The 24,760-nt window shown below is 47.9% G+C and overlaps 1 protein-coding gene across 4 annotated transcripts in view; it reads right to left on the reverse strand.

The window, feature by feature from the left end:
* Positions 1-1,728: 1,728 nt before the first annotated feature.
* The window catches only part of TPST2 (tyrosylprotein sulfotransferase 2), a 64,488-nt gene continuing 41,456 nt past the window's right edge, over positions 1,729-24,760 (reverse strand). The window contains exons 2-8 of one of the 4 annotated variants that reach the window (XR_004030987.1): positions 20,560-20,631; positions 16,748-17,677; positions 12,241-12,439; positions 10,883-10,952; positions 8,654-8,704; positions 4,195-4,243; positions 1,734-2,246 (exon numbers count right to left, since the gene is read on the reverse strand). Coding sequence is in view for 3 of the 4 variants with exons in the window: in XM_030816017.1 (XP_030671877.1) it covers positions 12,037-12,439; positions 16,748-17,589 (1,245 nt within the window). In the remaining variant the exon portion in view is untranslated. Of the gene's footprint in view, positions 2,247-4,194; positions 4,244-8,653; positions 8,705-10,882; positions 10,953-11,876; positions 12,440-16,747; positions 17,678-20,559; positions 20,632-24,476; positions 24,482-24,760 lie in introns of those variants that run through there. The other 3 variants (XM_030816018.1, XM_030816017.1, XM_030816016.1) reach the window with 3 other exon arrangements.

The raw sequence follows: 24,760 nt of genomic DNA on the forward strand, positions 1-24,760 counted from the left end.
AGCTGTCGCCAGATTTTCAAAGGGACAGTGTCACACTTAACAGAGCAAGGAGAGTAATCGGTGATTGGTGAATGATTATTTATCAGAGACTGTGGGTCAAAAATTTAAAAAATGAAAAGTAACTGCTGAAGAAATGAACAAAAAGGGTCACACCTTCAAAAAAGCCTAATTACCATTCCAGAGCAATCTCAAGACAAGGAAAGATAAGAGCTGCTTCACACTGAGGGCTTATCTGGTACTAAGGACCACCACCAATGTCATCCATTAGCCATCCCCAATAAACCCATGAAGTTCAGCCTGAACAGCATAGAAAGACCTCATCTCTACAAAAAAAAAAAAAAAAAAAAAAATTTAAAATGTAGCCAGGTGTGGTGGCACATGCCCAGCTACTCAGGAGGCTAAGATGGGAGGACCACCTGACCCTAGGAGACCGAGGCTGCAGTGAGCTATGATCATGCCACTGTACTCTAGCCTGAGTGACAGAGCGAGATTCTGTCTAAACACACACATACACACACACACAATGAAGTTTTAACTTCCCCATTTTACAGATGAAGAGACAGTCTCAAGCCATACAGCCAGTAGGTCAGCCTGACTCCAAAAACCCATGTCCCAAGCCACAATAAGTCACTGCCTTCCAAAAGCCTCATAATATCATGAGCTATAAGGCAAGGAGGTATGGGTAAAACACCTTAACCCTTAAAGATACAAACTTATTGTAGGCCCAGTTGGTCCCTCAGCATTTGGGGACTGTGCTATAAGGGTTAACTCAGCAGGCTTGAAGTGTCCAAACCCAGCACATCTCAGAGAAAAAACTGGCCTTAATGGGCTCCTGGGAGATAAACTCTAAGTCCTTGGAATATCCTCCGAAGTAGGGGTGTCTTTGTATAGCTCAGGCCTTGGGCCATACCAGGCCAGATAGTTTGTGCTAAAAATGTGATTTATTTTGGGGACCTTGGGCCATGCTGTATCATTTTGACCTCTGGAGCAGCTGGTGATTAAGTAACTAAAGTCAGTCATGTGATTGCCCTATGTGACTGACATGCAATAAAAACCTAGACCCCAAGGCTAGGGTGAGCTTTCTGGCTGGTAATGTTTAGTATGTGTTGTCACATATCATTGCTGGGAAAATTAAGCGTGTCTGTCAGACTCTACCCGGAGACGACAACTGGAAGCTTGAGGCTGGTCTCTCCCGGACTCTGCCCTATGCACCTTTTTCTTTTGTTGATTTTATTTTGAGATGGAGTCTTGCTCTGTCACCCAGGCTGGAGTACAATGGCGCGATCTCCGCTCACTGCAACCTCCGCCTCCCAGGTTCAAGCCTCCTGAGTAGCTGGGATTACAGGTGGCCCAGGTAATTTTTGTATTTTTAGTAGAGACAGGGTTTCACCATGTTGGCCAGGCTGGTCTCGAACTCCTGACCTCAGGTGATCTGCCTGCCTTGGCCTCCCAAAGTGCTGGGATTACAGGCGTGAGCCACTCCACCTGGCCTCTTTTGCTGATTTTAATGTTTATCCTTTTGCTGTAATAAACCATAACCATAAGGATAATAGCTCTTCTGAATTCTGAGTTCTTCTAGCCAATCATTGATCCTGGGGGTGGCCCTGGGGACCCTGACACAGGAATTCGGCTGTGCCTTACATGCATCTATATTCTCCAGCTTTTTGCTCATCACAAATCTACCTGGCAAAATCCAATATGGAAAGAAAAAAAAAAAAACCCTATTCATTCAGTAAAGTAAGGCACAAACAAATGAGCCTCTGTTCACTTTATTCAAAGAGTATTTTTTTTTTCTCTGTGAAACTAGGTAGAACGGAGGAGGAATCAAAGAAAGCCTCATATATTAAATTCTTAAATAGATTCTTTGAATTCAAAGGGTCAATAGGAGAGGCACAGGTTGTGGGCCTTGTCCCAGCAAACAAAGCCACCAAGGCAGTCCTGCAAATTAAGGAGGATGGCAAATCTGTCTCTTAAAAAAAAGTTCTTGAGGGGAAAAATATAAAATACCTAAGTTTCAAAAGCCGGACTACTTCCATACCCTTCATTCTCTACCCTGGAGTGTCCAAAGATAGAGAGTTTCAAGGTACGTTTTCAATGATTCAGCTTTTGCAAACATATGCAAATACATTCCTCATCAGCAGTCCTGTTTTGGCGATTAATAGCAAGCAATATGCTTGGATTAGAGGTCCGATTTCCACTTAAATGCAGTTTCTTCTCTTCTTGGCAATGAAGTCATTTGCAGAGATCTGAAAGGGGGGAAGACTGTGTTAGGCTCAGAGTAACAATTCTGAAATAGATCATTTATATTTATACATGTGATTGCACAACATACTGTCTTCATCCATTCGCATAAGCATGTAATGTTTTAAGAACGCATCCCAGATGGCCAGAGAGAGTTTAAATTTAAAAACGTTTCCTGGGTTCTTCCCCACATCTCATCTTGCATCCACTTGACCTCAAATATACACTTTTCTTATGGACACAGAGCAAATGACAGTGATTATGTGATAAATACTGATGAATTCTTGGAGGCAAGAGAAGGATTCATGTTTGTTCAAGGCCAACTCTGTACCCAGGATCAGCTAAAGCAGCTCTATATGGTATCTCATTTAAACAGTAAAACAAGTAACAAATCTGCTTTTGTCAATGAGAAGGTCCAGGATTCTACTAATGATCTGCAGAAGGGAAGCGAGGGAACGGAGTTAGTGAGGAACAGGGAGGAAAGCTGTTTTTCATGAGAGGGTTCTTTTCTTTGGAATAGAACTATGGGATCTTGGGTAGGTGTGGTGGCCCATGCCTGTAATCCCAGCACTTTGGGAGGCTGAGGCGGGCAGATCACTTGAGGCCAGGAGTTCGAGACCAGCCTGGCCAACATGGTGAAACCCCGTCTCTACTAAAAATACAGAAATTAGCTGGGTGTGGTAGCGCACACTTGTAACCCCAGCTACTTGGAAGGCTGAGGCACGAGAGTCACTTGAACCCCAGAAGGTGGAGACTGCTGTGAGCTGAGATCATGCCACTGCACTCCAGCCTGGGCAACAGGGTGAGACTCTGTCTCAAAAACAAAAACTCTGGGATCTTAGTGCAACTTAAGATGGGAACCCTGATAATGACCGAGTCCTTGCAGGTTGGAGCAAAGTAAATTGAAAGAAAAACTAAAACATATGCCGATTGTTTAAAAATAGATAAAGAGACTAAAAATAAGAGTCCAAGCTGGAAGCTGTGTTTCCATGTAAAATAACCTCTCTTGAGGTTTCCTTTAACCTGATCACAGAGGCTGGGGGACAGAAGGAAGTGAGCTCACTCATGCAGCCTGAACTCCAGTGCCCAAGTCCACAGGGAGGGCCCAGCACTTCACAGTTTCCAAGCACTCCCACCTGGGCCAGCTCACGCCATCTCATGGCCAACCTCGGAGGTGGACAATGATGAATCCCCATTCTCCAGATGAAGAAAACAGGGGCTGAAGGAAGTTAAACCTGGAGTTCTTAAATCTTTGAATTACCAAATTCAAAAAATCCCTTTCCCCACCCCTTAGTAGAATATGGATGGATAAATATGCACTTAAAATCATTCACTAAAAGCAAACCTGGGAGGAATTCTGTCCCTTGGTGGCTGTGTAGCCTTGGGCAAGTCAAAGCCCTTCCTTCTCTGTGCTTTGGTTTTCTCTTCTGTAAAATGGAATGATCATGTCATCCGCCTCCCAAGGATGCTGAGGGTTAAATGAGTAACACAGGACCAGTACCTGGCCCAACGGCCGTGGGGGTTATTCTTAGAACAGAATGGCTTGTGACTGTTATTAGAACATTAATTGCTTTGGCCCAACTCTGATGCTGTTTTTAGAAGCCAGACTGGCAGACAGCATTCTGTGCAAAAATGGTTCCAGAATCTCCCCCTCCCCCATCATAGTGGTCCTTCCTGCCCCATCCCCAGTGTCAGACAAACCTTTTTCTGGTTGGTTCAGCGTTAATCCCTCTCCCTGTCCTTGATCCAGAGCTAGAAAACTAAGCCTTGATTCTATAAATAGCAGCCCCAGTCTGTCACCATGGAAACCTCTGATGGGGCTGGGTCAGCCCACCCTAGTGGACATGTCTCCCCCAGGGAGGCCCTGGAAGGACAGAAAAGTGGCTTTTCAGAAAAGTGGCTCCGGGGCCACCCAGAAGCAGCAGGAACCCCCAGTGAAGTCCATAGGCTTACCTGGAAATCACGAGCTTCCTAAGTGGGAGGAGGTGCTGTTCTGGTTCACCTGGAGAAAGACGATACACAGAAGAAGGGGTCACGGCCAGGTGGGGGATGCCTCGCTGTCTTGAGGGTCACCCCTCAGCATCATTGAGTCATGCACATGCTTATTCATGGAGTATTTACTGTACATCTCCTATGAGCCAGGTGCTGGGATAGCATGGTGAGCGTGACAGACCCAAACCTAGGATCACAGAACTTACGTTCGAGTTGGATAAAAAGCCTATTGAACACGCACAGATGCAAGAAAATGTCAAACCTGGGCCATGTGACAGCCTGCTATGAGTGATCAGTATCTGTGCTACTTCAAAAACGGTGGCCAGGAAAGGACTCTACAAGATGGCATTTCAGCTGTGGTATAATAATAAATATTTGGTCATTGACCCCAGTTCCTGGCACATAGTTCCCCAAACTCTTGGAATCTCTGAAGGAATAAGGGTATCTTGGCTGGGCGCCATGGCTCACACCTGTAATCCCAGCGTTTTGGGAGGCCGAGGCGGGTGGATCACCTGAGGTCAGGAGTTCGAGACCAGCCTGGCCAACATGGCAAAACTCTGTCTCTACTAAAATACAAAAATTAGCCAGGTGTGGTGGCGGGCACCTGTAATCCCAGCTACTCGGGAGGCTGAGGCAGGAGAATCGCTTGAACCCAGGAGGCAGAGGTTGCAGTGAGCCAAGATCATGCCACTGCACTCCAGCCTGGGTGACACAGGGAGACTAGGTATCAAAAAAAAAAAGGTATCTGTTGCATGTTAATGACATGACTGGTGGCTGGGGGTCCCTAGATAGCTTCAGGATTAGGAGAAGGGGTCATGGAAAGACCAAGGCATGATTAGAGGGTTGGAACTTTTTTTGTTGTTTGAGATGGAGTCTCACTCTGTTGCCCAGGCTGGATGGAGTGCGGTGGTGCAATCTTGGTTCACTGCAACCTCCGCGTCCTGAGCTCAAGCAATTCTCCTGCCTCAGCCTTCCAAGTAGCTGGGACTACAGACGTGTGCCACCACAAACGGCTAATTTTTTTTGTATTTTTAGTAGAGACAGGGTTTCACCATGTTGGCCCGGCTGGTTTTGAACTGCTGACCTCAAGTGATCTGCCTGCCTCAGTCTCCCAAAGTGCTAGGATTACAGGCGTGAGCCACCACACCTAGCCAGAGGATTGGAACTTTAAGCCCCACCTGCCTTCTCCCCTCCCTGACCTCCTGGGAGGGGAGAGGGGAGAAGGGCTAGGGGCTAGGAGCTGGAGATTGGGCAATCACCCATGACCCAAGATTTAATCAGTCATGCCTCTATGATGAAACCTCCACTGAAATCTCTAAATGACAGAATTTGGAAAGCTTCCTGGTTGGTAAACACATTGAGAGGCTGGGAGGGTGTCATGCCTGGAAAGGGCATGGAAGTTTTGTGACCCATTCCCCATACCTCACCCTACGCTTCTTCCATTTGACTGTACCTGAGTTGTATTCTTTTTTATGAGACAGGGTCTCACTCTGTCACCCAGGCCAGAGTGCAGTGGCACGAACATGTGCCACATGTGCCATACCCAGCTAAGGCTTTCTCTTTTTTGTAGGGAGATGGGGTCTCACTGTGTTGGCCTTGAATTAAAAAAAAAAAAAATTAATGAGATCTGAGAGCTAGGGACCATGGCTTTTGAGCATTTCCTGGTTGTTTGGGGAGAGGTCCCACTCCCTTTGTGGGAATCAGAGACCTATCTTTTGCCGACGTCAAGAAAGTAGCCAGAATTAGTGAGCACTAATTTAGTATTTGTTTTAACCAAAAAGTTGATGTAGGCAGAACAACACAGTGGGGATGAGGAGAATTATCCACAAACTGAAACTTTTCATTTTTGCATGTTGCCTTCATTTTTGTTGTTGTTGTTGTTGTTGTTAAGAGACAGGGGCTCCAGCGATCCTCCCGCCTCAGCCTCCTGAGAACCTGGGACTGCAGGCATGCCACTGCACCCAACTCCTGTGTGTTGCCTTTTTTTGTCCACCCGAAAATGCATTTTTATGTTAGTTGCAATTGTATAGTATGAGCTGCTTTGTTTTGCTTTCTTACTATTTTTTCGTTGTTTGGGTTTCACTAGCACCATTTTGGATGGCTACAGATATTCTGTGGAGTGCATGTACCACCATTTACTGACTGCTTTCCTAAGAATGGTTCCAATTTTTGCAGTATTTTAAATGACATCACATCCTGATTCTGCCTCTCCTCTGTTGGGTACTGAAGCTCTACTGAATCATTCCCTTAGAATTCACTTTTAAAAAATGGAATCATGCTTGAACCCGGGAGGCGGAGGTTGCAGTGGGCCGAGATGGCGCCACTGCACTCCAGCGTGGGTGACACAGTGAAACTCCATCTCAAAAAAAAAAAAAAAAAAAGGAATCAGCAGGTGTAAGGGTGCAGATCTTTTGAAGACTCTTGAACAACAAGGCTAAAAGTGTTTTACAAAAGGGTTGGGGTCAGGAGCAGTGGTTCAGGCCTATAATCCCAGCATTTTGGGAGGCCGAGGTGGGTGGATCACTTGAGGTCAGGAGTTTGAGACCAGCCTGGCCAACATGGCGAAACCCCCTTCTCTAATAAAAATACAAAAATTAGCCAGGCATGGTGGCCGATGCCTGTAATCCTAGCTACTTGAGAGGCTGAGGCAGGAGAATTGCTTGAACCTGGGAGGCAGAGGCTGCAGTGAGCCGAGATCACGGCATTGCACTCCAGCCTGGGCAACAAGAGGAAATCTCCATCTCAAAAAAAACAAAAAACAAACAAACAAAAACAAAAACAAAAGGGTTGGGCCAGTTTATACTTGCCTGCCGTGTATGACATATGCAAGATGTCTAGCTGACCTGGGACTGGTTTTTGTTGCTTTTAGGAATAAAATATGAAGGAATGGCATACCCCCACGCTCAGGAGGGCTGCCCTGCAGATAAGTTGCGTCAAGTCTCTATTTCCAACCCTCATCTCCCTACTGTCCTCCACTGTGCACATAATGTCATTCTGGATGTCGTAAAAACTGGAAATGGTCTTGAAGAAGCTGTTTAGTAAATGGTAGCACATACATTCCACAGAACACTACGTAGCCATCCAAAATGGTGCCGGTGAAACTCAAAAGATAGGAAAATATTAAGAAAGCAAAACAAGGCAGCTTGAACATTAAAACTGCAATGAACATTCCTGTAAATCACACTGGGGTAGAAACAAACAAAAATATAATCGCAATGAATGCAAAAGCGCATACGCACTCCAGAGGTTTCGGCCACACTCCCCACTTTCAGGCGTTTACAGTTCCCTCTGCCGGGAAGCCTTTTCTATCCAGATCTTTGTGTGGCAAACCTAGTTTTAATCTTTCAGATATTGGCTTATGGGTGTTTTCCAATATCAGTGACCAATTCTCTGATTATCTGGATACCAACTGGGTGTTCAACAATTCAGTTCAGTTCTGACACTGGATCCCAGACTTACTTAGCATCAGCTGCCATAGATTAAGGGCCCATTTCCACAACTGCCCCACTTTAGATGCCAGCTGCAATGGAGTGCGCAGGCTATCCACACTTCTTCCCAGCCAACTTCAAATCTGGAGGTTCCCACAACCCCCACTCTGGTTTGATAATTCACTAGAACAGCTCACAAGACACTAGGGAAAACACTTTACTAACTGCTACCTGTTTATTATAAACAATACAACTCAAGCTTGGGCAACATGCCAAAACCCTGTCTCTACAAAACACACAAAAATTAGCCGGGCATGGTGGTGTGTGTCTGTAGTCCCAGCTACTTGGGGGGCTGAGGTGAGAGGACTGCTTGAGCCCAGGAGATTGAGGCTGCAGTGAGCCATGCACTCCAATCTCAACAAGAAAGAAAGCCCAAGAAAAAGTCCCCATGAAGTCCCTCCAGCTGCATTCAAGCCAGAAGACGAAGTGAGAGGCTGCTTCCTGGCAGAAGGGCCACTGAGATGTGGCCCCAGCTGGATCAGTGCTTAGAGACCCTCTGGTCCAGCACGCATCCCCACAGCCCTTTTTTTTTTTTTGAGATGAAGTCTCGCTCTGTCGCCCAGGCTAGAGTGCAATGGCGTGATCTCAGCTCACTGCAACCTCTGCCTCCCAGGTTCAAGTGATTCTCCTGCCTCAGCCTCCCGAGTAGCTGGGATTACAGGTGTCTGCCAGCATGCCTGAATAATTTTTGTATTTTTAGTAGAGACGGGGTTTCACCGTTTTGGTCAGGCTGGTCTTGAACTCCTGACCTCGCGATCCACCTGCCTTGGCCTCCCAAAGTGCTGGGATTACAGGCAGCCAGCTCACATCCCCCTTTTTATAATGGGAAAACTATCAACCAGAATGGAGAAGTGACACATCTAAGGGCATACGGCCAGATGGTGGTATAGCTGAGAAAGACAGAATTCGGAACTCCCCTTGGGGTTTCTAACCTGAAAATATCCTTTCAGATTGGCTGGTGTTTTATAGTCCCCTTTCAAGACCTAAGGAAGAGAAAAAGAAATATCACTATTAGGAAAATGACCAAAAAATAAAATTTAGTCATTCCCAACACATCCAGTCATCCACCCATCCACCTCGCCACCCACCCATCCCTCCATCCAACAAACATTGATTAAGCTCCTCTTCTTCTAGGCATTATTCTAAGCATTGTGTCTGGTTGACATGATGTTAACCAGATAATGGAAATTCCTGTTCCCCTGGAGCTACCATTCTAGAGGGGGCACCAGATAACACACAAGAAACAATAAACACAAATCAACAAGGACATAGCAAACCATGGGAACTGTTGTGAAGAAAGTACGGTAAAGAGGTGGGATTAGGAGTAACCAGGGGGCTTCTTTTGAGTGGGTGGTCAAGAAGGGACTCTTGGGCCAGGTGCAGTGACTCATGCCTGTAATCCCAGCACTTCTGGAGGCCAAGGCAGGAGGATCACTTGAGTCCAGGAGTTTGAGATCAGCCTGGGAAACATACTGAAACCCCACCTCTAAAAAATTAAAAATTAGCTGGGCATGGTGGCATGCACTTATAGTCCCAGCTACTCTGGAGCTACTCCATTCTTAGCTGGAGGATTGGTTGAGGCTGGGAGGTTGAGGCTGCAGTGAAGTATGATCACATCACTCCACTCCAGCCTGAGCGACAGAGCGAGACCCTGTCTCTAAGAAAATGAATAAATAAAAATAAAAAGGGCCTCTTAAAATAGATAACCTTTGAGCTGAGACCCAAACGACAAGGAAAAATAGGTAGGCTAAGCTCAGAAGAAAAAGCCCTCCAGGCAGAGGCAACAGAGCAAAGGCCCTGAAGTTAGAACCAGAACATTTCAGGCCTTTCCGCTAGTAGTCACATTTAAAAATAAAATGAGACAAGGGAGATTAATTCTAATAATATCTTTTATTTAACCTGATATAGCTAAAATTTTTTTTTTTTAAATTGAGACAGGGTCTCACTCCCATAGTCCAAGCTGGAGTGCAGTGGTGCGATCACAGCTCACTGCAGCCTCCACTTCCCAGCCTCAGGTGATTCTCCCACCTCAGTCTCCGGAGTAGCTGGGACTATAGGCACGTGCCACCATGCCTGGCTAATATTCAATATTTTTAGTAGAGATGAAGTTTCACCATGTTACCCAGGCTGGTCTCAAACTCCTAGGCTCAAGCAGTCTGCCTGCCTTGGCCTCCAAAAGTGCTAGGATTATAGACATGAGCCATCATGTCCAGCCTATGTAAAATATTAACATTTCAGTATGTAATTTATATAAAAGTGACTAATGAGAAATGTTACATACTTTTTTGTCCTAAGCCTTCAAAATCTAGTGTGTATTTTACACCTAACAGGGCCTCTCACTTTGGACTAGGCTCCCTTTACAGAATCAGTGGCCATACATGGCTAGTGGCTACCATATGGGACACTGCAGGCAGAGACGATTTCATCAGCATAGATGTCCTTTTAGCCACTGCATTTACTGAGCCCCAGCATCCATTATTGGAACGCACAGGGTCCACAGCACACACAGAAGCACACAGGCATGCATGCAAACTTACAGGGCTTAGTGAGAGGACTTATCTTTGCAGTAACAGCCAAGCTATGGCAAAAACTAAACCAGGGATCTAGCACTTGCTAAGACTTGTTGACCGCCCCAGGGAAGAAACCTCTTTGGATGAAAATCAGAGACAGCTTCCATTTTAAATAAACAAACACAAAAAGCTCCAAAGAGTTGATGTTAACCACCAGTGCTCATGAAAATTATTTGTGTTTTATAAAATACATAATGTCAGGTCTTACTCCAGGAGCGTCTGACCCATAGCCTGGGGCAAGCCAGGGGCAGCCAGCCACCTTTTAAGGAGACCCCAGAGGAGCCACTGCTGGGCCCTTGGCTGAGAACAGTGAAGTAAGCAACATCCAGCCCACTACTGCTGTGTCCCCAGCCGGCCCTCGCCTCTGCTTCTGAGAAGCACCTGGGGCTGGATTGTGCGATCACTACCATCTTTTTAATTCAGTTAATTAATTTTTTATTTTGATAATACATGTACAACCCATACGTAGATAAAAGTATGTAAAACACATAAGTAGGGTTTAAAGATTACTATTATTAAATAATAATAAAATAAAAATTAATAATATTCATAATAAAAATAACAAACCACATCTGGGTTGCAGCTATTCACCTGTCAATGTCGGCTGGGTATGTACGTTGAATCTCTGAGTATTTCCATAAATAGATGTCTGCAAAATCAACTAATGTCAAGAGGAAGAGGAACTCATGAAACCCACAGACAAAGCTTACACTTCAATTACAAGGGCACAGCCCCCAAAGCTCAGTGTTAGTAAACTCTCTTTGTTAAAGAGGGATCAGTGAGTGTTGGAGAGGCGTTAATGACTTGTTAGCACCAAATGGAAACTTTTTCTTGAGCCAGCTGAAGAGTTACGGAACTAAGAGACGATTAACTTTTTCCTGTTGTGATTCAATACAGTAACTGTTTACTTCCTAAAATCAGCACACGCTCAGAAATGCTGAGCTTAGCTTAAATTAAAGACTCTGGGTCTTAATGATGTAAGGGCTATGAAAGCTCTTCCTCAGGCCTGGGTCCCATTTTCAAATATTTGTCTATAAGGAAGTTAGAACACAGCACTTAAACTAGAAGCTATAATGGCAACGTATAAATAAGGCCATCAACTTGTTAACTGTTCTTTTACCCAGTGGGTGTTAGCCTACTTTAACACTTCAAAAGCATTTTGTCAGTCACTGGAGGCTCACACCTGTAATCTCAGCACTTTGGGAGAGTGAAGCGGGGCATCCCTTATGGCCAGGAGTTCTAGACCAGCCTGGGCAACATAGGGAGACCCCGCCTTTACAAAAAATAAAATTAGCTGTGCATGGTGGCGTGCACCTGCAGTCCTAGCTACTCAGGAGCCTGGGGTGAGAGGATGGCTTAAGCCCAGAAGTATGGGGCTATAGTAGCTATGACTGCACCAGTGCACCCAGCTTGGGCAACAGAGCAAGACCATGCCTCAAACAAAACAATACAAAACAAAAAAGTCATTTCCCTTCACCACCTTAACTAAAGAGAATTTTAAACGTAATTTAAACAGCCCTAAACTCACATTTGTCTGAGAAATCCACATTAAACCTTATAAGGCAAGAAAGGGACCAATAGTTTATTTATTTATATCCCCTCTCAACAAAGACTTGAGGTGCTTTACAAACAGATAAACAAATAGCCAGGGAAATAGGGGTAAAAATGTAAATAAAGTTGGAGAAATAAGATGAAATTAATGTACAAGCTGGCCTGCTGTTAGATGTTAGAGTATGAGAGACAGGCTACCAGTTGGCTTTGAGCTTCCCTGCAGCCCAGGCAAAATGGAAATACAAGCAATCATGTAGTTCACTGTGTCCATCAGATAGGAACAAATCAGATGACCAGGAATTGAGACGGAACATTTCCTCAGGTGGCTGGAGTTTCCACATCTGCAGAAGCCCCAAATCCCCAAGAGTACACTTCCACAAGTACAGGTGCACACTCACCCGCTGTGTGTTGTTGATGACGAAGGGGTCAGGGTTGCCATAGTTGGGGGGGTTTGCATAAGGGTCATAGCCGAGCTGAGCCAGCATGGGGGCGATCTGGGCCATGTCCCGCACCACGTCCCCAGGGATGTGGCCAGTCCACTTGGAGAGCGCTTCCAGGTTAACAGGCTTGATGACCTGGTCCGTGGACCGCTCGATCCTGGGGAGAGAGGAGACGCTGGAGAGGGTAGGGCAGACCCAGATGGCGCCTGAGCGGGTTCCCTGCTCAGCCACTCTGGGGCAGCAGGAAAGATTGGAGAAACTTGGCCTCCACCCAGCTCTGCCCCATCAACTGTGAGATGGCAGGTGAGTCATTTTTGCCTCCTCATACCTCCTCTGTACAATGGGAACACAGCATGCAGTGAGAAGTCAGAAGAAAGTACTAGCAGTATACACCATTGGTACGTACATTCTGCTTTCTTGACTTCTCCAGCTTAAAAAATAACAACAGTTTAGGTCAGGCACAATGGCTCACACCTGTAATCCCAGCACTTCAGAAAGCCAAGGCAGAAGGATCACTTGAGCTCAGGAGTTTGACACCAACTTGGGCAACATGGTGAAACCCCATTACAAAAATACGCTGGGCATGGTAACAAGCGCCTGTAGTCCCAGCAGCTGCTCAGGAGGCTGAGATGGGAGAATTGCTTGAGCCCGGGAGGTTGAAGAAGCAGTGAGCCTGAGCTGTGATTGCACCACTGCCCTCCAGACTGGGCAACAGAGCAAGACCCTGCCTCAAAAAAAAAAAAAAGAAAAGAAACACTTTTTAGTGTATATGACTAACATGAATATTTTGTCCCTAAAAAAAGTTATAAAACACTGATGATAAAGCTGAAAGCCACTGTGTTCATCACTGCCAGCCCATCAGCTTCCTACAGGCACTCAGCCTTTGCACTGTGGAGCATACCACCCTCTCTAACCTTTTCTTGTAGGGTAGTTAAGAGCAAACCAGGGAGACAGACTGCCTGGGTTCAGACGCCAGCTGTTCCCCAGCTGTGTGGCCTTGGGAAAGTTACTTCACCTCTCTGAGCCTCAGTTTCCTCTTCTGTAATTGGCAATGATAATAACACCTACCTCACTGGGGTTGTCTGAAGAGTAAATGAGTTAATACAAAGAAAGTGCTTAGAAGAGCATAGGCACATTGTAAGTTCTTTTTTCTTTTTGGAGATGGAGTCTCACTCTGTTGCCCAGGGTGAAGTGCAGTGGTGCAATCTTGGCTCACTGCAACCTCCACCTCCTGGGTTCAAATGATTCTCATGCCTCAGCCTCCCAAGTAGCTGGAACTACAGGCATGCACCACCATGCCCAGCTAATTTTTGTATTTTTAGAAGAGACGGGGTTTCACCATGTTGGCCAGGCTGGTCTCGAACTCCTGACCTCAAGTGATCTGCCCGTCTCAGGCTCCCAAAGTGCTGGGATTCCAGACATAAGCCACTGTGCCTGACCAACACATTGTAAATTTTTAATAAGGGTTAGCACGCTCTCTCTCCTGCATGCACGCTCTCTCTCTCTCCCACACACACATCTGCAGCTGTAAAACAAATATGCTACAGTTTTTTTCCCCACTCAATACCTCATTCTTTTTGCCAGCTATGTAGCCTTCCTCCATCACTTATTTTTCCATTCCCCTGAAGACAGACATTTAGGTTGTTTCCAACTTTTCACAGCTACCATGGAATAACCATCATCTTCAACCTGCTTCCTAACTCTCCCTGTAACAGGCTTCCCAAGCCACCTGAATGATGCAGATCTTACCAATTATAACTCAGGGGCCTGATAGGATGAACAGTGGGGAACCCCCAGGATCAAGGGCCTAGTTCTAAATGCTTTCATCCCAACTAGGAGGTGACTTGGCAAAGAACAGAAAGAGGCAGCAGAAGGAAGACAAGACCGGGCATGAGGTGAGGAGAACGGGGCAAGGTGAAAGGGTGTGGACTGGTGGGTAGAACACAGATTCAGAGGCTGCAAACCTGGATTTAAATCTCAACTCTACCCAACATGTCAAAAATCTCAAGTATGTGCACAGCTTTTGCCAAAATCCTTGTGTCTCTAGGGCTTTATGGTGCAGAAATGAGGTGGACACATCCCAGAACATGAATGAGGGCAATGCTTGATACACATCAGTAAAACTGGAAATAACCAAAGTGTCCAATAGGGAATGTGAAGTCAAATATGGCAATCCGTGTAGCAGCCTGTTGCACAGCTATTCAAAATGATGCTGCAGGTCAGGCGCGGTGGCTCATGCCTGTAATCCCAGCACTTGGGGAGGCTGAGGCGGGCAGATCACCTGAGGTCACAAGTTCGAGACCAGCCTGGCCAACATGGCGAAACCTCATCTCTACTAAAAATATAAAAATTAGCAGGGCGTGGTGGTGGGTGCCTGTAATCCCAGCTATTCCGGAGGCTGAGGCAGGGAGAACTGCTTGAACCCGGAAGGCGGAGGTTGCAGTGAGCCGATATCACGCCACTACACTCCAGCCTGGGTGACAGAGCGAGACTCCGTCTCAACAACAAAACAACAACAAAAATGCTGCTACCAAAGAGTGCTGGCTGCCACTGGCAAGGGCTCCCACACCACCATGGAAAAAGGCTACAGAGGAGTATGTTTCGTTGGACTCCAGTTTCATCAATAGGCCCTGAAAATGGTGCAGTAGGCCACACATCAAGATCTGGGTGGTGAGATCATGGGTTGTTTCTCCATTCTTCTTTGGTGTATCTTTTCTAATTTTCTATAGTAAAGATGTATTACTTTGGTAATCTAATATTTTTGTCATAATTTATAAAATCCTAGCTCCAGCACCAACTGGCTGGGGTACCCGGCATGTAGGAACTTTGTTGCTAGCGGAGAGCAGCTGCGAGCCTCTAGCTCTGCTCTGGGCCTGGCAGGGGCCCAGCAGGGACCAGCCATGGGAAGGACCACCCTTTCGCTGAGCTCTCAGGATATCCAGAGCCTGATCAGGATGGGAAAGCGTGGAAACTGCATATTCTGCTCCAGCATCGTTCAAAGTGCTCTGGGTCTCAGGATAGGGACAGCAGCTTTTCCAATGGAAGAAGGCAGGGAACAAGGGACAGAGGGAGGAAGGAAAGGAAAGGATGAGGGGGAGTGAAGGGGAGGATAGGAGGAGTTCCGGACATGGGGAGTTTAAGAACACAATAGGCCAGGCGCCTGTAATCCCAGCACTTTGGGAGGCCAAGGCAGGAGGATGGCTTGAGCTCAGGGGTTGGAGACCAGCCTGGAAGACATACTGAGATCTCATTTCTACTAGGAAAAAAAAAAAAAAAAATGAGCTGGGTGTGGAGATTCTCGCCTGTAGTCCCAACTACTTGGGAGACTGAGGTGGGAGAATCGCTTGAGCCCAAGAGGTCGAGGCTGCAGTGAGCTGGGATCGTGCCACTGCACTCCAGCCTGGGCAACAGAGTGAAACCCTGTCTCAAAAAAACAAAAACAAAAACAAGAAAAACCCCAAAAAACAGACCTGGGTTCCAATCCCAGCACTATGCTTTGTTTGCTGTGTAGCCTGAGGCCAGTAACTTCTCCTCTGTGAGATTCAGTTTTTTGGTCTATAAAATGTGGATAAGAGGTGTTCCTATGTCCTCAGGTTGCTGTGAGGACTAAAGGAGATAAACTTGTTGGGGGCTTAACCTAATACTTGCCATACAGTAGGCACTCATTAAATGACAATGGTGAGGATGAGTACTCCATCAATAAAAGCAGTATCAACACTAAAATAGTAATAATAGCACCTACCATGTATTAACCTATTTGATGCCCACAGGTATCTATAAGGTAGGCAAATTATATTTCCATGTTACAGATGAAGCAATGGAAGCACAGGGGTTGAGTCGCTTTGCCCAGAGTCACACAGCTAGGAGTGGCAGAGCTGAGGTTTGAACCCAGACATCCTTGTTCCGGAATCTGTGCTCTTAATCTTTACCCACTATTGCCTTACTACAAAGCATATTCAAAGTTTGCAGATTCTAGACTGGGTGTGGTGGCTCATGCCTGTAATCCCAGGACTCTGGGAGACTGAGGTGGAAGGACTGCTTGAGGCCAGGAGTTTGAGACCAGCCTGGGCAACAGGGCAAACCCCATCTCTACCAAAAATACAAAAATTCGCCCAGCTTGGTGGCATATGCCTGTAGTCCCAGCTACTCAGGAAGATGAGGTGGGAGGATCACTTGAACAGGGAGGTGGAGGCTGTAGTGGGCTGTGATCATGCCACTCCACCCGAGCCGGGCAACAGACCGAGACACTGCCTCAAAAAACAAGCGGCCCACGAAGTTTGCAGATTCTCTGAGAAAGGAGAGGAGTAATTGTTGTCATTTTTTGAGATAATGAAACGGAGGCTCAGAGAGATATAGTGACTTGCCCAACGCCACACAGCTCAAGAGATGCAGTGCTGATTTTCTTGCCTGGTGCCTCTGACTCCAGGGCCAGAGTCTGAATGGAAGCATCAGGGGCTTCACTCACTTGGACAGGGAGACACCACCAGGCTTGCCAATGAGGTCTTCATGGTGGAGGACAGCGTCGCTCCAGGCGATGCCGAGGAAGTCGAGGATGAGCTTGAGTGAGCGCCTGGGGTGCAGCACCAGCTGCTCGTAGTACACAGGCAGGCACTTCTCCTTGCCCACCTCCATGCACTGGGCGTACATCACCTCAATGGCCTTGTTCCACTTGGTGAGGCAGTCACGGTAGCTGCTGAGGTCAAAGCCCGCGATGGTGACTTTGCGCGTGATCATGGAGTGCACGGAGGCCCGGCCGTCCCGCACCATCAGCAGGAACTTGGAGTTGGGGAACAGGCGCGACAGGTAGACCGAGGACTTAAGTGTAAATGGGTCCTTGTTGCAGAGCACGCGGGCCGGCTCTCCGTGCTTGGCAATCACCTCCAGGATGAAGGCCTGCATGGCTGCATCCAGCACCTCATCCGTCACCCCCGCCTCGTCCAGCCGCAGCTTCTCACGGCCAGACTTGGACCAGGCCTGGCGCATGGCCAGCACGCGCGGGATGATGCGGGTCTCCTCGCCGCAGCGCACCTCGGGGTGGGCGTCCAGCATGGCGCGCATCAACGTGGTGCCACTGCGAGGCACGCCACCCACGAAGATGAGCGGCATGGCCTTGCCGTAGCGGTATTCCACGTGGTTGGTGCCCACCATCACCAGCTCCTCCTGCTCCGGCCGCATGGCCCCCCGGGGGCTCCGCAGGCCCGCCAGCACCGCCCGGCACTCTAGCACCTGCTGCCCCAGCTGAACCGCCAGCACCAGGACCAGGGCGCAGCCAGCTGCCAGCAGCACCCTCCGCACCGACAGGCGCATGCTGGGCCGGAGGCGGGGCAGGCCTGGCCTGAGGGCCCGCTTCTGGGGCTTCAGCGATAGGTTAGTGGGCAGCCCGCCAGGCTCACATCTGGGGAGAGAGGGGGACATGCATAGTCAGGGAGGTCTGTGAGCTGTGAGCTCTCCAATAACTGCAAAGCCCTATAACTGCAAACAAGAGGTTGCTGACATGAATGCAGAGGGCAACTTTCATAAGCACTAGCTGTGTGCCTGGCACCCTACTGGGCACTTTTTAAAAATTTTTTTGTTTTTTTAAAGAGACGGGGTCTCACCATGTTTCCCAGGCTGCTCTTAAACTCGTGGGCCTGGGTGATCCTCCAACCTGTCTCCCAAAGTGATGGGATTACAGGCATGAGCCACCCGGTCCAGCGGATCACGAGGTCAGGAGATCGAGACCATCCTGGCTAACACGGTGAAATCCCATCTCTACTAAAATACAAAAAATTAGCTGGGCGTGGTGGCAGGTGCTTGTAGTCCCAGCTACTCGGGAGGCTGTGGCAGGAGAATGGCGTGAACCTGGGAGGCAGAGCTTGCAGTGAGCCGAGATCGTGCCACTGCACTCCAACCTGGGCGACAGAGCAAGACTCTGTCTCAAAAAAAAAAAAAAAAAAAGGCTGGAGTGCATTGAGTGGTGAGATCATAGCTCACTGTGGCCTCGGACTCCTGGGCTCAAGCAATCCTCTGCCTCAGCCTCCCAAATACCTGGGACTACAGGCACACACCACCACACCTGGCTAATTTTTAGAAACAGGGTCTCACTTCAAGTGATCCTCCCGCCTCAGCCTCCCAAAATGATGGGATTACAGGCATGAGTTACCCCATCTGGCCCAAGAGTATTAGTGATTTCTACCATAATCATTGGTTATTTACTTATTCCAACATTTAATGAGCACCTGCTATGTGCTGGGAGCCTCAGCCTCCGAAGTCTACTCTTACTATGGACCTGTGCCTGAGAGAGACTGATGGGTTCTACCTGCGTAGGTGAGGGAAGGCCTCCTGCAGGAGGTAGCCTTCATGCAGAATTTTGAGTGGTGGGTAGGAAACAGGCAGGTGGAGAAGGGAAAGAAGGATGTTCCCAGCAAAGGGAATAGCCAGTGCAGAGCCACAGGCAGGAAAGGATGCAGCACGACTGGGGAACTGCAAGTGACTTAGTGAACGGAGGGTCTGGTGGAAGCCAGTGGGAAGACAGCATGCCTCTTTGGATGTGAGGTTCCACCCAAAACCACCCAAGGGCCCAGTCTACAGCTGGGCCTATCCACCTGCAAGGGCTTGGGCTGCCTGGGCCTTCTTAGGCTATAGCAAGTGGAAAATAAACATCAAAGCGGAGGGAACACAGTCTCAGGCCTGGGGTGGAAACTGCTAAGAGACTAGGATTTCCTGGCCGCGTGGCTTGGGAGAGTCACTTCCCTCATCTTAGCCACAGTCTCTTCAGCTGCAAAATCAGGATGGATCCACTGACCTCAGAGGGTGCTGTGAAAATATGAGAAGCAGCTGACAAACCAGAGATGGATCTCAGGCTGGGGTCACCGGCCTCTCTGTGCATTGGATAATTTCCCTCTCTTCAGAAAAACGTGCTGATGAAGTTCTCCTGAAGAGGTTGGGGCTTCATTTGTACCCTCAATTCAGGGTCTGTGATGGGGAAAGCTAATTCAGAGCTACTTCCTGGGGGGAGGCAGGCTGAACAGGACATGAAGCCATTCCGAAATCCCTGCAGTGACCCTTTGTCTTCATCAGGTGCTCAGTGAAATTCTCCCCTGAGACCTGTGACCAGAATCCTGTCAGTTATTAGGATTTCAGTGACAGCGTCCCCACCTTGGCTGATTTTTTTTTTGTATTTTTAGTAGAGACGGGGTTTCACCATGTTAGCCAGGCTGGTCTCGAACTCCTGACCTCAGGTGATCCGCCCGCCTTGGCCTCCCAAAGTGCCGGGATTACAAGTGTGAGCCACCGCACCCGGCCAGCTTCAGCATTTTATGTTCAGCAAAGGTGTTCGCAATTATGGAGCATAAACTCTGCTAAAGCATTTTCCCTGCAGTATCTAAGCTCAAAGAGATGAAGCAGCTTGCCCAAGGTTGCACGGCCAGGGTGGGAGTCCTGGATCAGACCAGGCCAAGGCTGAAGAAAACAGCTCAAAGCAGGCAAGTCAGAAGTGAGCAGAAGACAGCAATGACCTGCATGATGGCTTAAGAAGCAGGGTGGCTTGGGACACAGAAAGCAGCCTGGAACCCACAAAGCAGAAAGTAGCTTTCTGGTTACCCAGAGCTAGGGACCCCACTGTGGAAGGAGCTAGAGGGCTCAGCCCAGGGACCTAGGCCTGTCCAACACCCTTATCACCCTGCTGGACCCTGGCAAGGGAGGTGTCCTGGCATCCTCGCAGTGAGGATGATGGGTGAGGGCTTCCAACTTGGAGTACAACACTCCCAGGTTCAAATCTCACTTCTGCCACTTGCCAGCTGGTGATCTGGACAAAAGATATCACTTCTCTGAGCTTCTTCTTCTCCAAAAAAGGAAGAATAATAATACCCTTTTCTCAAGGAAGCTATTCAGAAGGCCAAGGAACTCCTGTGGGGTGCTGAGAAAGCACACCCAAAACACTAACATCAGCAGAACGGGACACAAGAGCGTTTGGGTTCTGGCTGTGCCTTGAATCTGCTCCGTGACACTGGGCAAGCCCCCTGCCCACTTTGGGACTCAGCCTTCTCTCTCCTATCACCTGGAGAATCGTCTTCCTAAGAGACAAGGAAGATGCTTGTCTCTCTATGGTGCTTGCTGGGATGCAGCTTTTTCTAGTACCAGATTTCCAACCTGCTGGCTGAATAGAAAGGTGAAAACCAGCCAGGGGAGTTTGCCCAGGCGCCCAATCATGGAGGCTGGGGGCATGGAGGGGACTTTTGGAGGGCAGTCTCAGGAGGGGCCAGGACTCCAGGGGAAGTTCCTTCTAGGTGCACTTACCTCCCTTGGGCACTCTCATCTCTGGGCTCCAGCCCTTGTGCCTGTGTGCCAAGGCTGTCTGCTGGCAGGGCCCTGGAGAGGCAAAGGAGATATTGCATCAGGGATGGGCACCGTGGAGAGGGGCCAAGCCCCTGGCCCCTTCAAAGAGGCAGAGTGAGGGTTCAGGCTCCCAAGAGCACCGGACAGTGACATTTGGGAGAAGGACTCTGGAATGCAGGGGAGGCCGCTTCAGCTCAAGATACCACAGCTGGAGTCTCAACTTACTTGCTCCTACAGGGAATGAACTGGCTCACTTCTCAGGCAGAGAGGTGTGAGCTGAAGTCTGAGCTAAGGCACCGCTGCCTTAGGGAGCCCCTGGTTTATGCCAACCAGGCCTCTCCCCTCCTCTTGGCCTAGGGACCTTGGACTCCAGGAAAAGTAAATGTAACAATAAGCAACAACAGCCACCACTACACACCACTATTGCCACCTGAGATGGCTGGGTATGTTTGATCAGGTTGTGGACTGCACAATTCAAAATGGTACCATAGGCCCAGCCTACAGGGAATATGCTACTTCCTGGAATTGAACACAACATCCTACTATCACCACCTAACATTGACCAAATGCCGACCACGCAAATACCTGTGTCATTTAAACCCCAATAAAAGGAAAGTGTGATGATCCCAATTTTACAGATAAGAAAGCATGACACCAAGAGGAAGAGCAACTTACCCAAGGAACACATGGGAAGAGTTTCACCATCCAGATCTGTAAGACCTTCCTAACACTTAATCTCCCGTGTCACAGGAACGAGGCTGTGTCCACGATGAGTCCTGGCATGTAGCCAGAACCAAGCCAAAGTGGAATCAAGGGGATCCTTGTAGCTTTAGGGCAAGGCATATATATATCTAAATCTATCTATATCTATCTCTCTATATATATCTATGGATATATCTATCTCTCTATATATATCTATGGATATATCTATATATCTATATATATCTATATCTCTATATATCTATATATATCTATATCTCTATATATCTATCTATATATATCAGTGCTGTGTCCTTACCATTTAGGGTAGAGAAGATTTTTAGTCCAATTCATACCTTCCCCCATTTTATAGATGGGACAACTGAGGCCCACAAGGAGAAATCATTTTACAGACTCACATACTGAGCCTGAAGCTAAACCTCCTGCCTCTTAGTCCTGTTTCAGAAGGTGGGCGGTTTAGAATGCAGCTCTGGAGTTGGCCAACTCCTAGACTATATACATCACTCCTCTGAGACTTTTCCTATTCTGTAAACAGGAGGTTTTAACCAGGGTAACAACACTTTACAATCTCAGCTTTTTATTTTTTTATTTTTATTTTTTATTTATTTATGTTTTTGAGACAGAGTCTCGCTCTGTCGCCAGGCTGGAGTGCAGTGGCACGATCTCGGCTCACCACAACCTCTACCTCCTGAGTTCAAGCGATTCTCCTGCCTCACCCTCCCAAGTAGCTGGGATTACAGGCACGCGCCACCATGCCCAGCTAATTTTTGTATCTTTAGTAGAGACGGGATTTCACTGTGTTGACCAGGCTGGTCTCGAACTCCTGACCTCGTAATCCGCTCGCCCTGGACTCCCAAAGTGCTGGGATTACAAGCGTGAGCCACCGCGCCTGGCCAATCTCAGCTTTTTAAATCTCAGCCAGGCCTGGCGTGGTGGCTCACGCCTGTGATCCCAGCACTTTGGAAGGCAGAGGCAGGAGGATCGCTTGAGCCCAGGAGTTCGAGACCAGCCTGGGCAACATGGGGAGACCCAGTCTCTACAAAAAATAAATAATTATCCAGGTGATGGTACACGCCTATAGTCCCAGCTACTTGGGAGGCTGAGATGGGAGGATTGCTGAAGCCCAGGAGGTCGAGGCTGCAGCGAGCTGTGATTGCACCACTGCACTACAGTCTGGGCAACAGAGCAAGACCGCGTCTCAAAAAAAAAAAGAAAGAAAGAAAAAAAAAAAACCTCAGCTTTTATTATTTGTGCCATGATGGCAATAAACAGGCTGCAGGCTGTTGACTGCATTTCTTGGTCCTCCATTCCTTCCTATTCACTCACTCCTTTTCTCCATACCATTTTCCTATTCCTGAAATATCAGGCCAATTAGGACATCTAAACCCAGATGGAAAAGGGAACCAAGGTGTAACCACAGCAACTAGACCCCCCCAGCAGGCAACCCCCAAACTACAGATACTCAAGCCCCAGCACTCCTGGGACATGGGCGGCCAATGATGTGAGGCCTGCTCTCTTGGAATAAATAAAACCAGTTAGGAACCAGGCACTTGAAGCTCTTCCAGAGGCAGGATGGCTCGCCCAGCTGCCCTCAGACAGCTCTTGAAATGCCAGCGAGCCCAAGAGGCCTGCCAGCCAGGCAGCTCCCATGGCCCACGAGCCCAGCCATCCCCCTCCAGGGAACACAGGCCCTTTCAGAGCAATGGAACGAGGTTGTCAGGGCTGTCGGTCATTTGGAGCTGTGCATCCAACATGCAGCTACCAGCCACATGTAACTATTTAAACTCACCTTATGCAACATTAAATACAATTAAGAATCCAGCTTCTCATTTGCACTAGCCACACTGCAAGTGCCCAGAAGCCACATGTGACCAGTGGCTACTGTACTGGACAGTGCACATTTAGGATGGGGTGGGCCAGTGATGGCCCAATCCAACCCAGGGCCTGTTTTCAAAGCACCTTTGAACTAAGAATGATTTGTAAATTTTATCAAGGGAAGAGGGTGAAGGGAAGAGGAAGAGGAGAGAAAGGAGGAGGAGCAATGGCAATAGAAACCACACGAACACCACAAAATTTGAAACATTTACTATCTGGACATTTATAGAAATTTGCTGACTTCTGCACTAGAACATTCCCATCACTGCAGAGTGTTCTGCTGGGCAGTGCTGATTACAGGGCAAATGAGAGGGAGGGATGGGAGTCAAAGAGCTCTCCTTTTTTTCTTTTTTTGTTTAGATGGGGTCTCACTCTGTCCAGCCCAGGCTGGAGTGCAGTGGCATGATCTTGGTTCACTGCAGCCTTGACTTCCTTGGGCTCAAGCGATCCTCCCAGATTCTCCCATCTCAGCCTCCCAGGTATCCAGGACTACAGGTGCATGCCACCATGCCTGGCTAATATTTGTATTTTTGTGTAGAGATGGAGTCCTGCTATGTTGCCCAGGCTGGTCTCAAACTCCTGGGCTCAAGCAATTCTCTTGCCTGTGCCTCCCAAAGTGCTGGGATTTCAGGTGTGGGCCACTTCATCCAGCCCCTCCTTTTCTTGTAGGAGGAATATATTAAATACACAGCATCCCTGTGAATTTAACACCAAAGCAAGGGCTTTCCATGCCCTACCTGGTTTCATACTCACATCAGCCCAATCAGGCGGGTGGTGCCACGTTCTCCATTTTAAGCTAAGAAAGGCCCATGTGGGTACAGGGTGAGCATGACTCTACCACACAGCAAAATCACCAACAAATAGATACCACACTTAAGAAAAAAGACAAGAAGGAAATAAGACTCAACTGCTACCAGGTAACCAGGCATGGGGTGGTGCACGCCTGTAGTCCCAGCTACTCGGAAGGCCGAGGTTGGGGGATTGCTTGAGCCCAGGAGGTCGAGGCTGCAGTGAGCTATGATTGAACCACTGTACTCCAGCTTGGATGACAGAATGAGACTGCCTCAAAACAAACAAACAAAAAACATTGCTACCAGGGGTGGTACTCGGGTGGTAGGTGATATTTTTCTCCTAAAAACATAACTTGATGGTGTCATCTTATTGTCTTTCCATATGATAAAATAATAAAGTGATTAGTAATTTTTGAATTGTATGCCATACATGTTATGGGTCCAGACTGCTTGGGTTCAACATCCTGCTGCACCAGCTACTGGCTGAAGGACCTTGGCAAGTCACTTAGCCTCTCTGAGACTTGGTTTTCTCATCTGTAAAATGGGGATGATAATATAGGCCAAGTAGCCCTAATCCAAAATTTCAAAATCTGAAATGCTCCAAAATCCAAAACTTGTTGAGTGCCAACATGATGCTCACAGAAAACGCTCATCGGGTGTGGGGCATGGTGGTTCACACCTGTAATTCCAGCACTTTAGGAAGCCGAGGTGGGAGAATCACTTAAGCTTGGGAGTTCAAGACCAGCCTGGGCTGTTAATACAGCGAGACCCCATCT

This window comes from Nomascus leucogenys, chromosome 7b (genome assembly GCF_006542625.1).
Source record: "Nomascus leucogenys isolate Asia chromosome 7b, Asia_NLE_v1, whole genome shotgun sequence".
Taxonomy (NCBI): Eukaryota; Metazoa; Chordata; class Mammalia; order Primates; family Hylobatidae; genus Nomascus; species Nomascus leucogenys.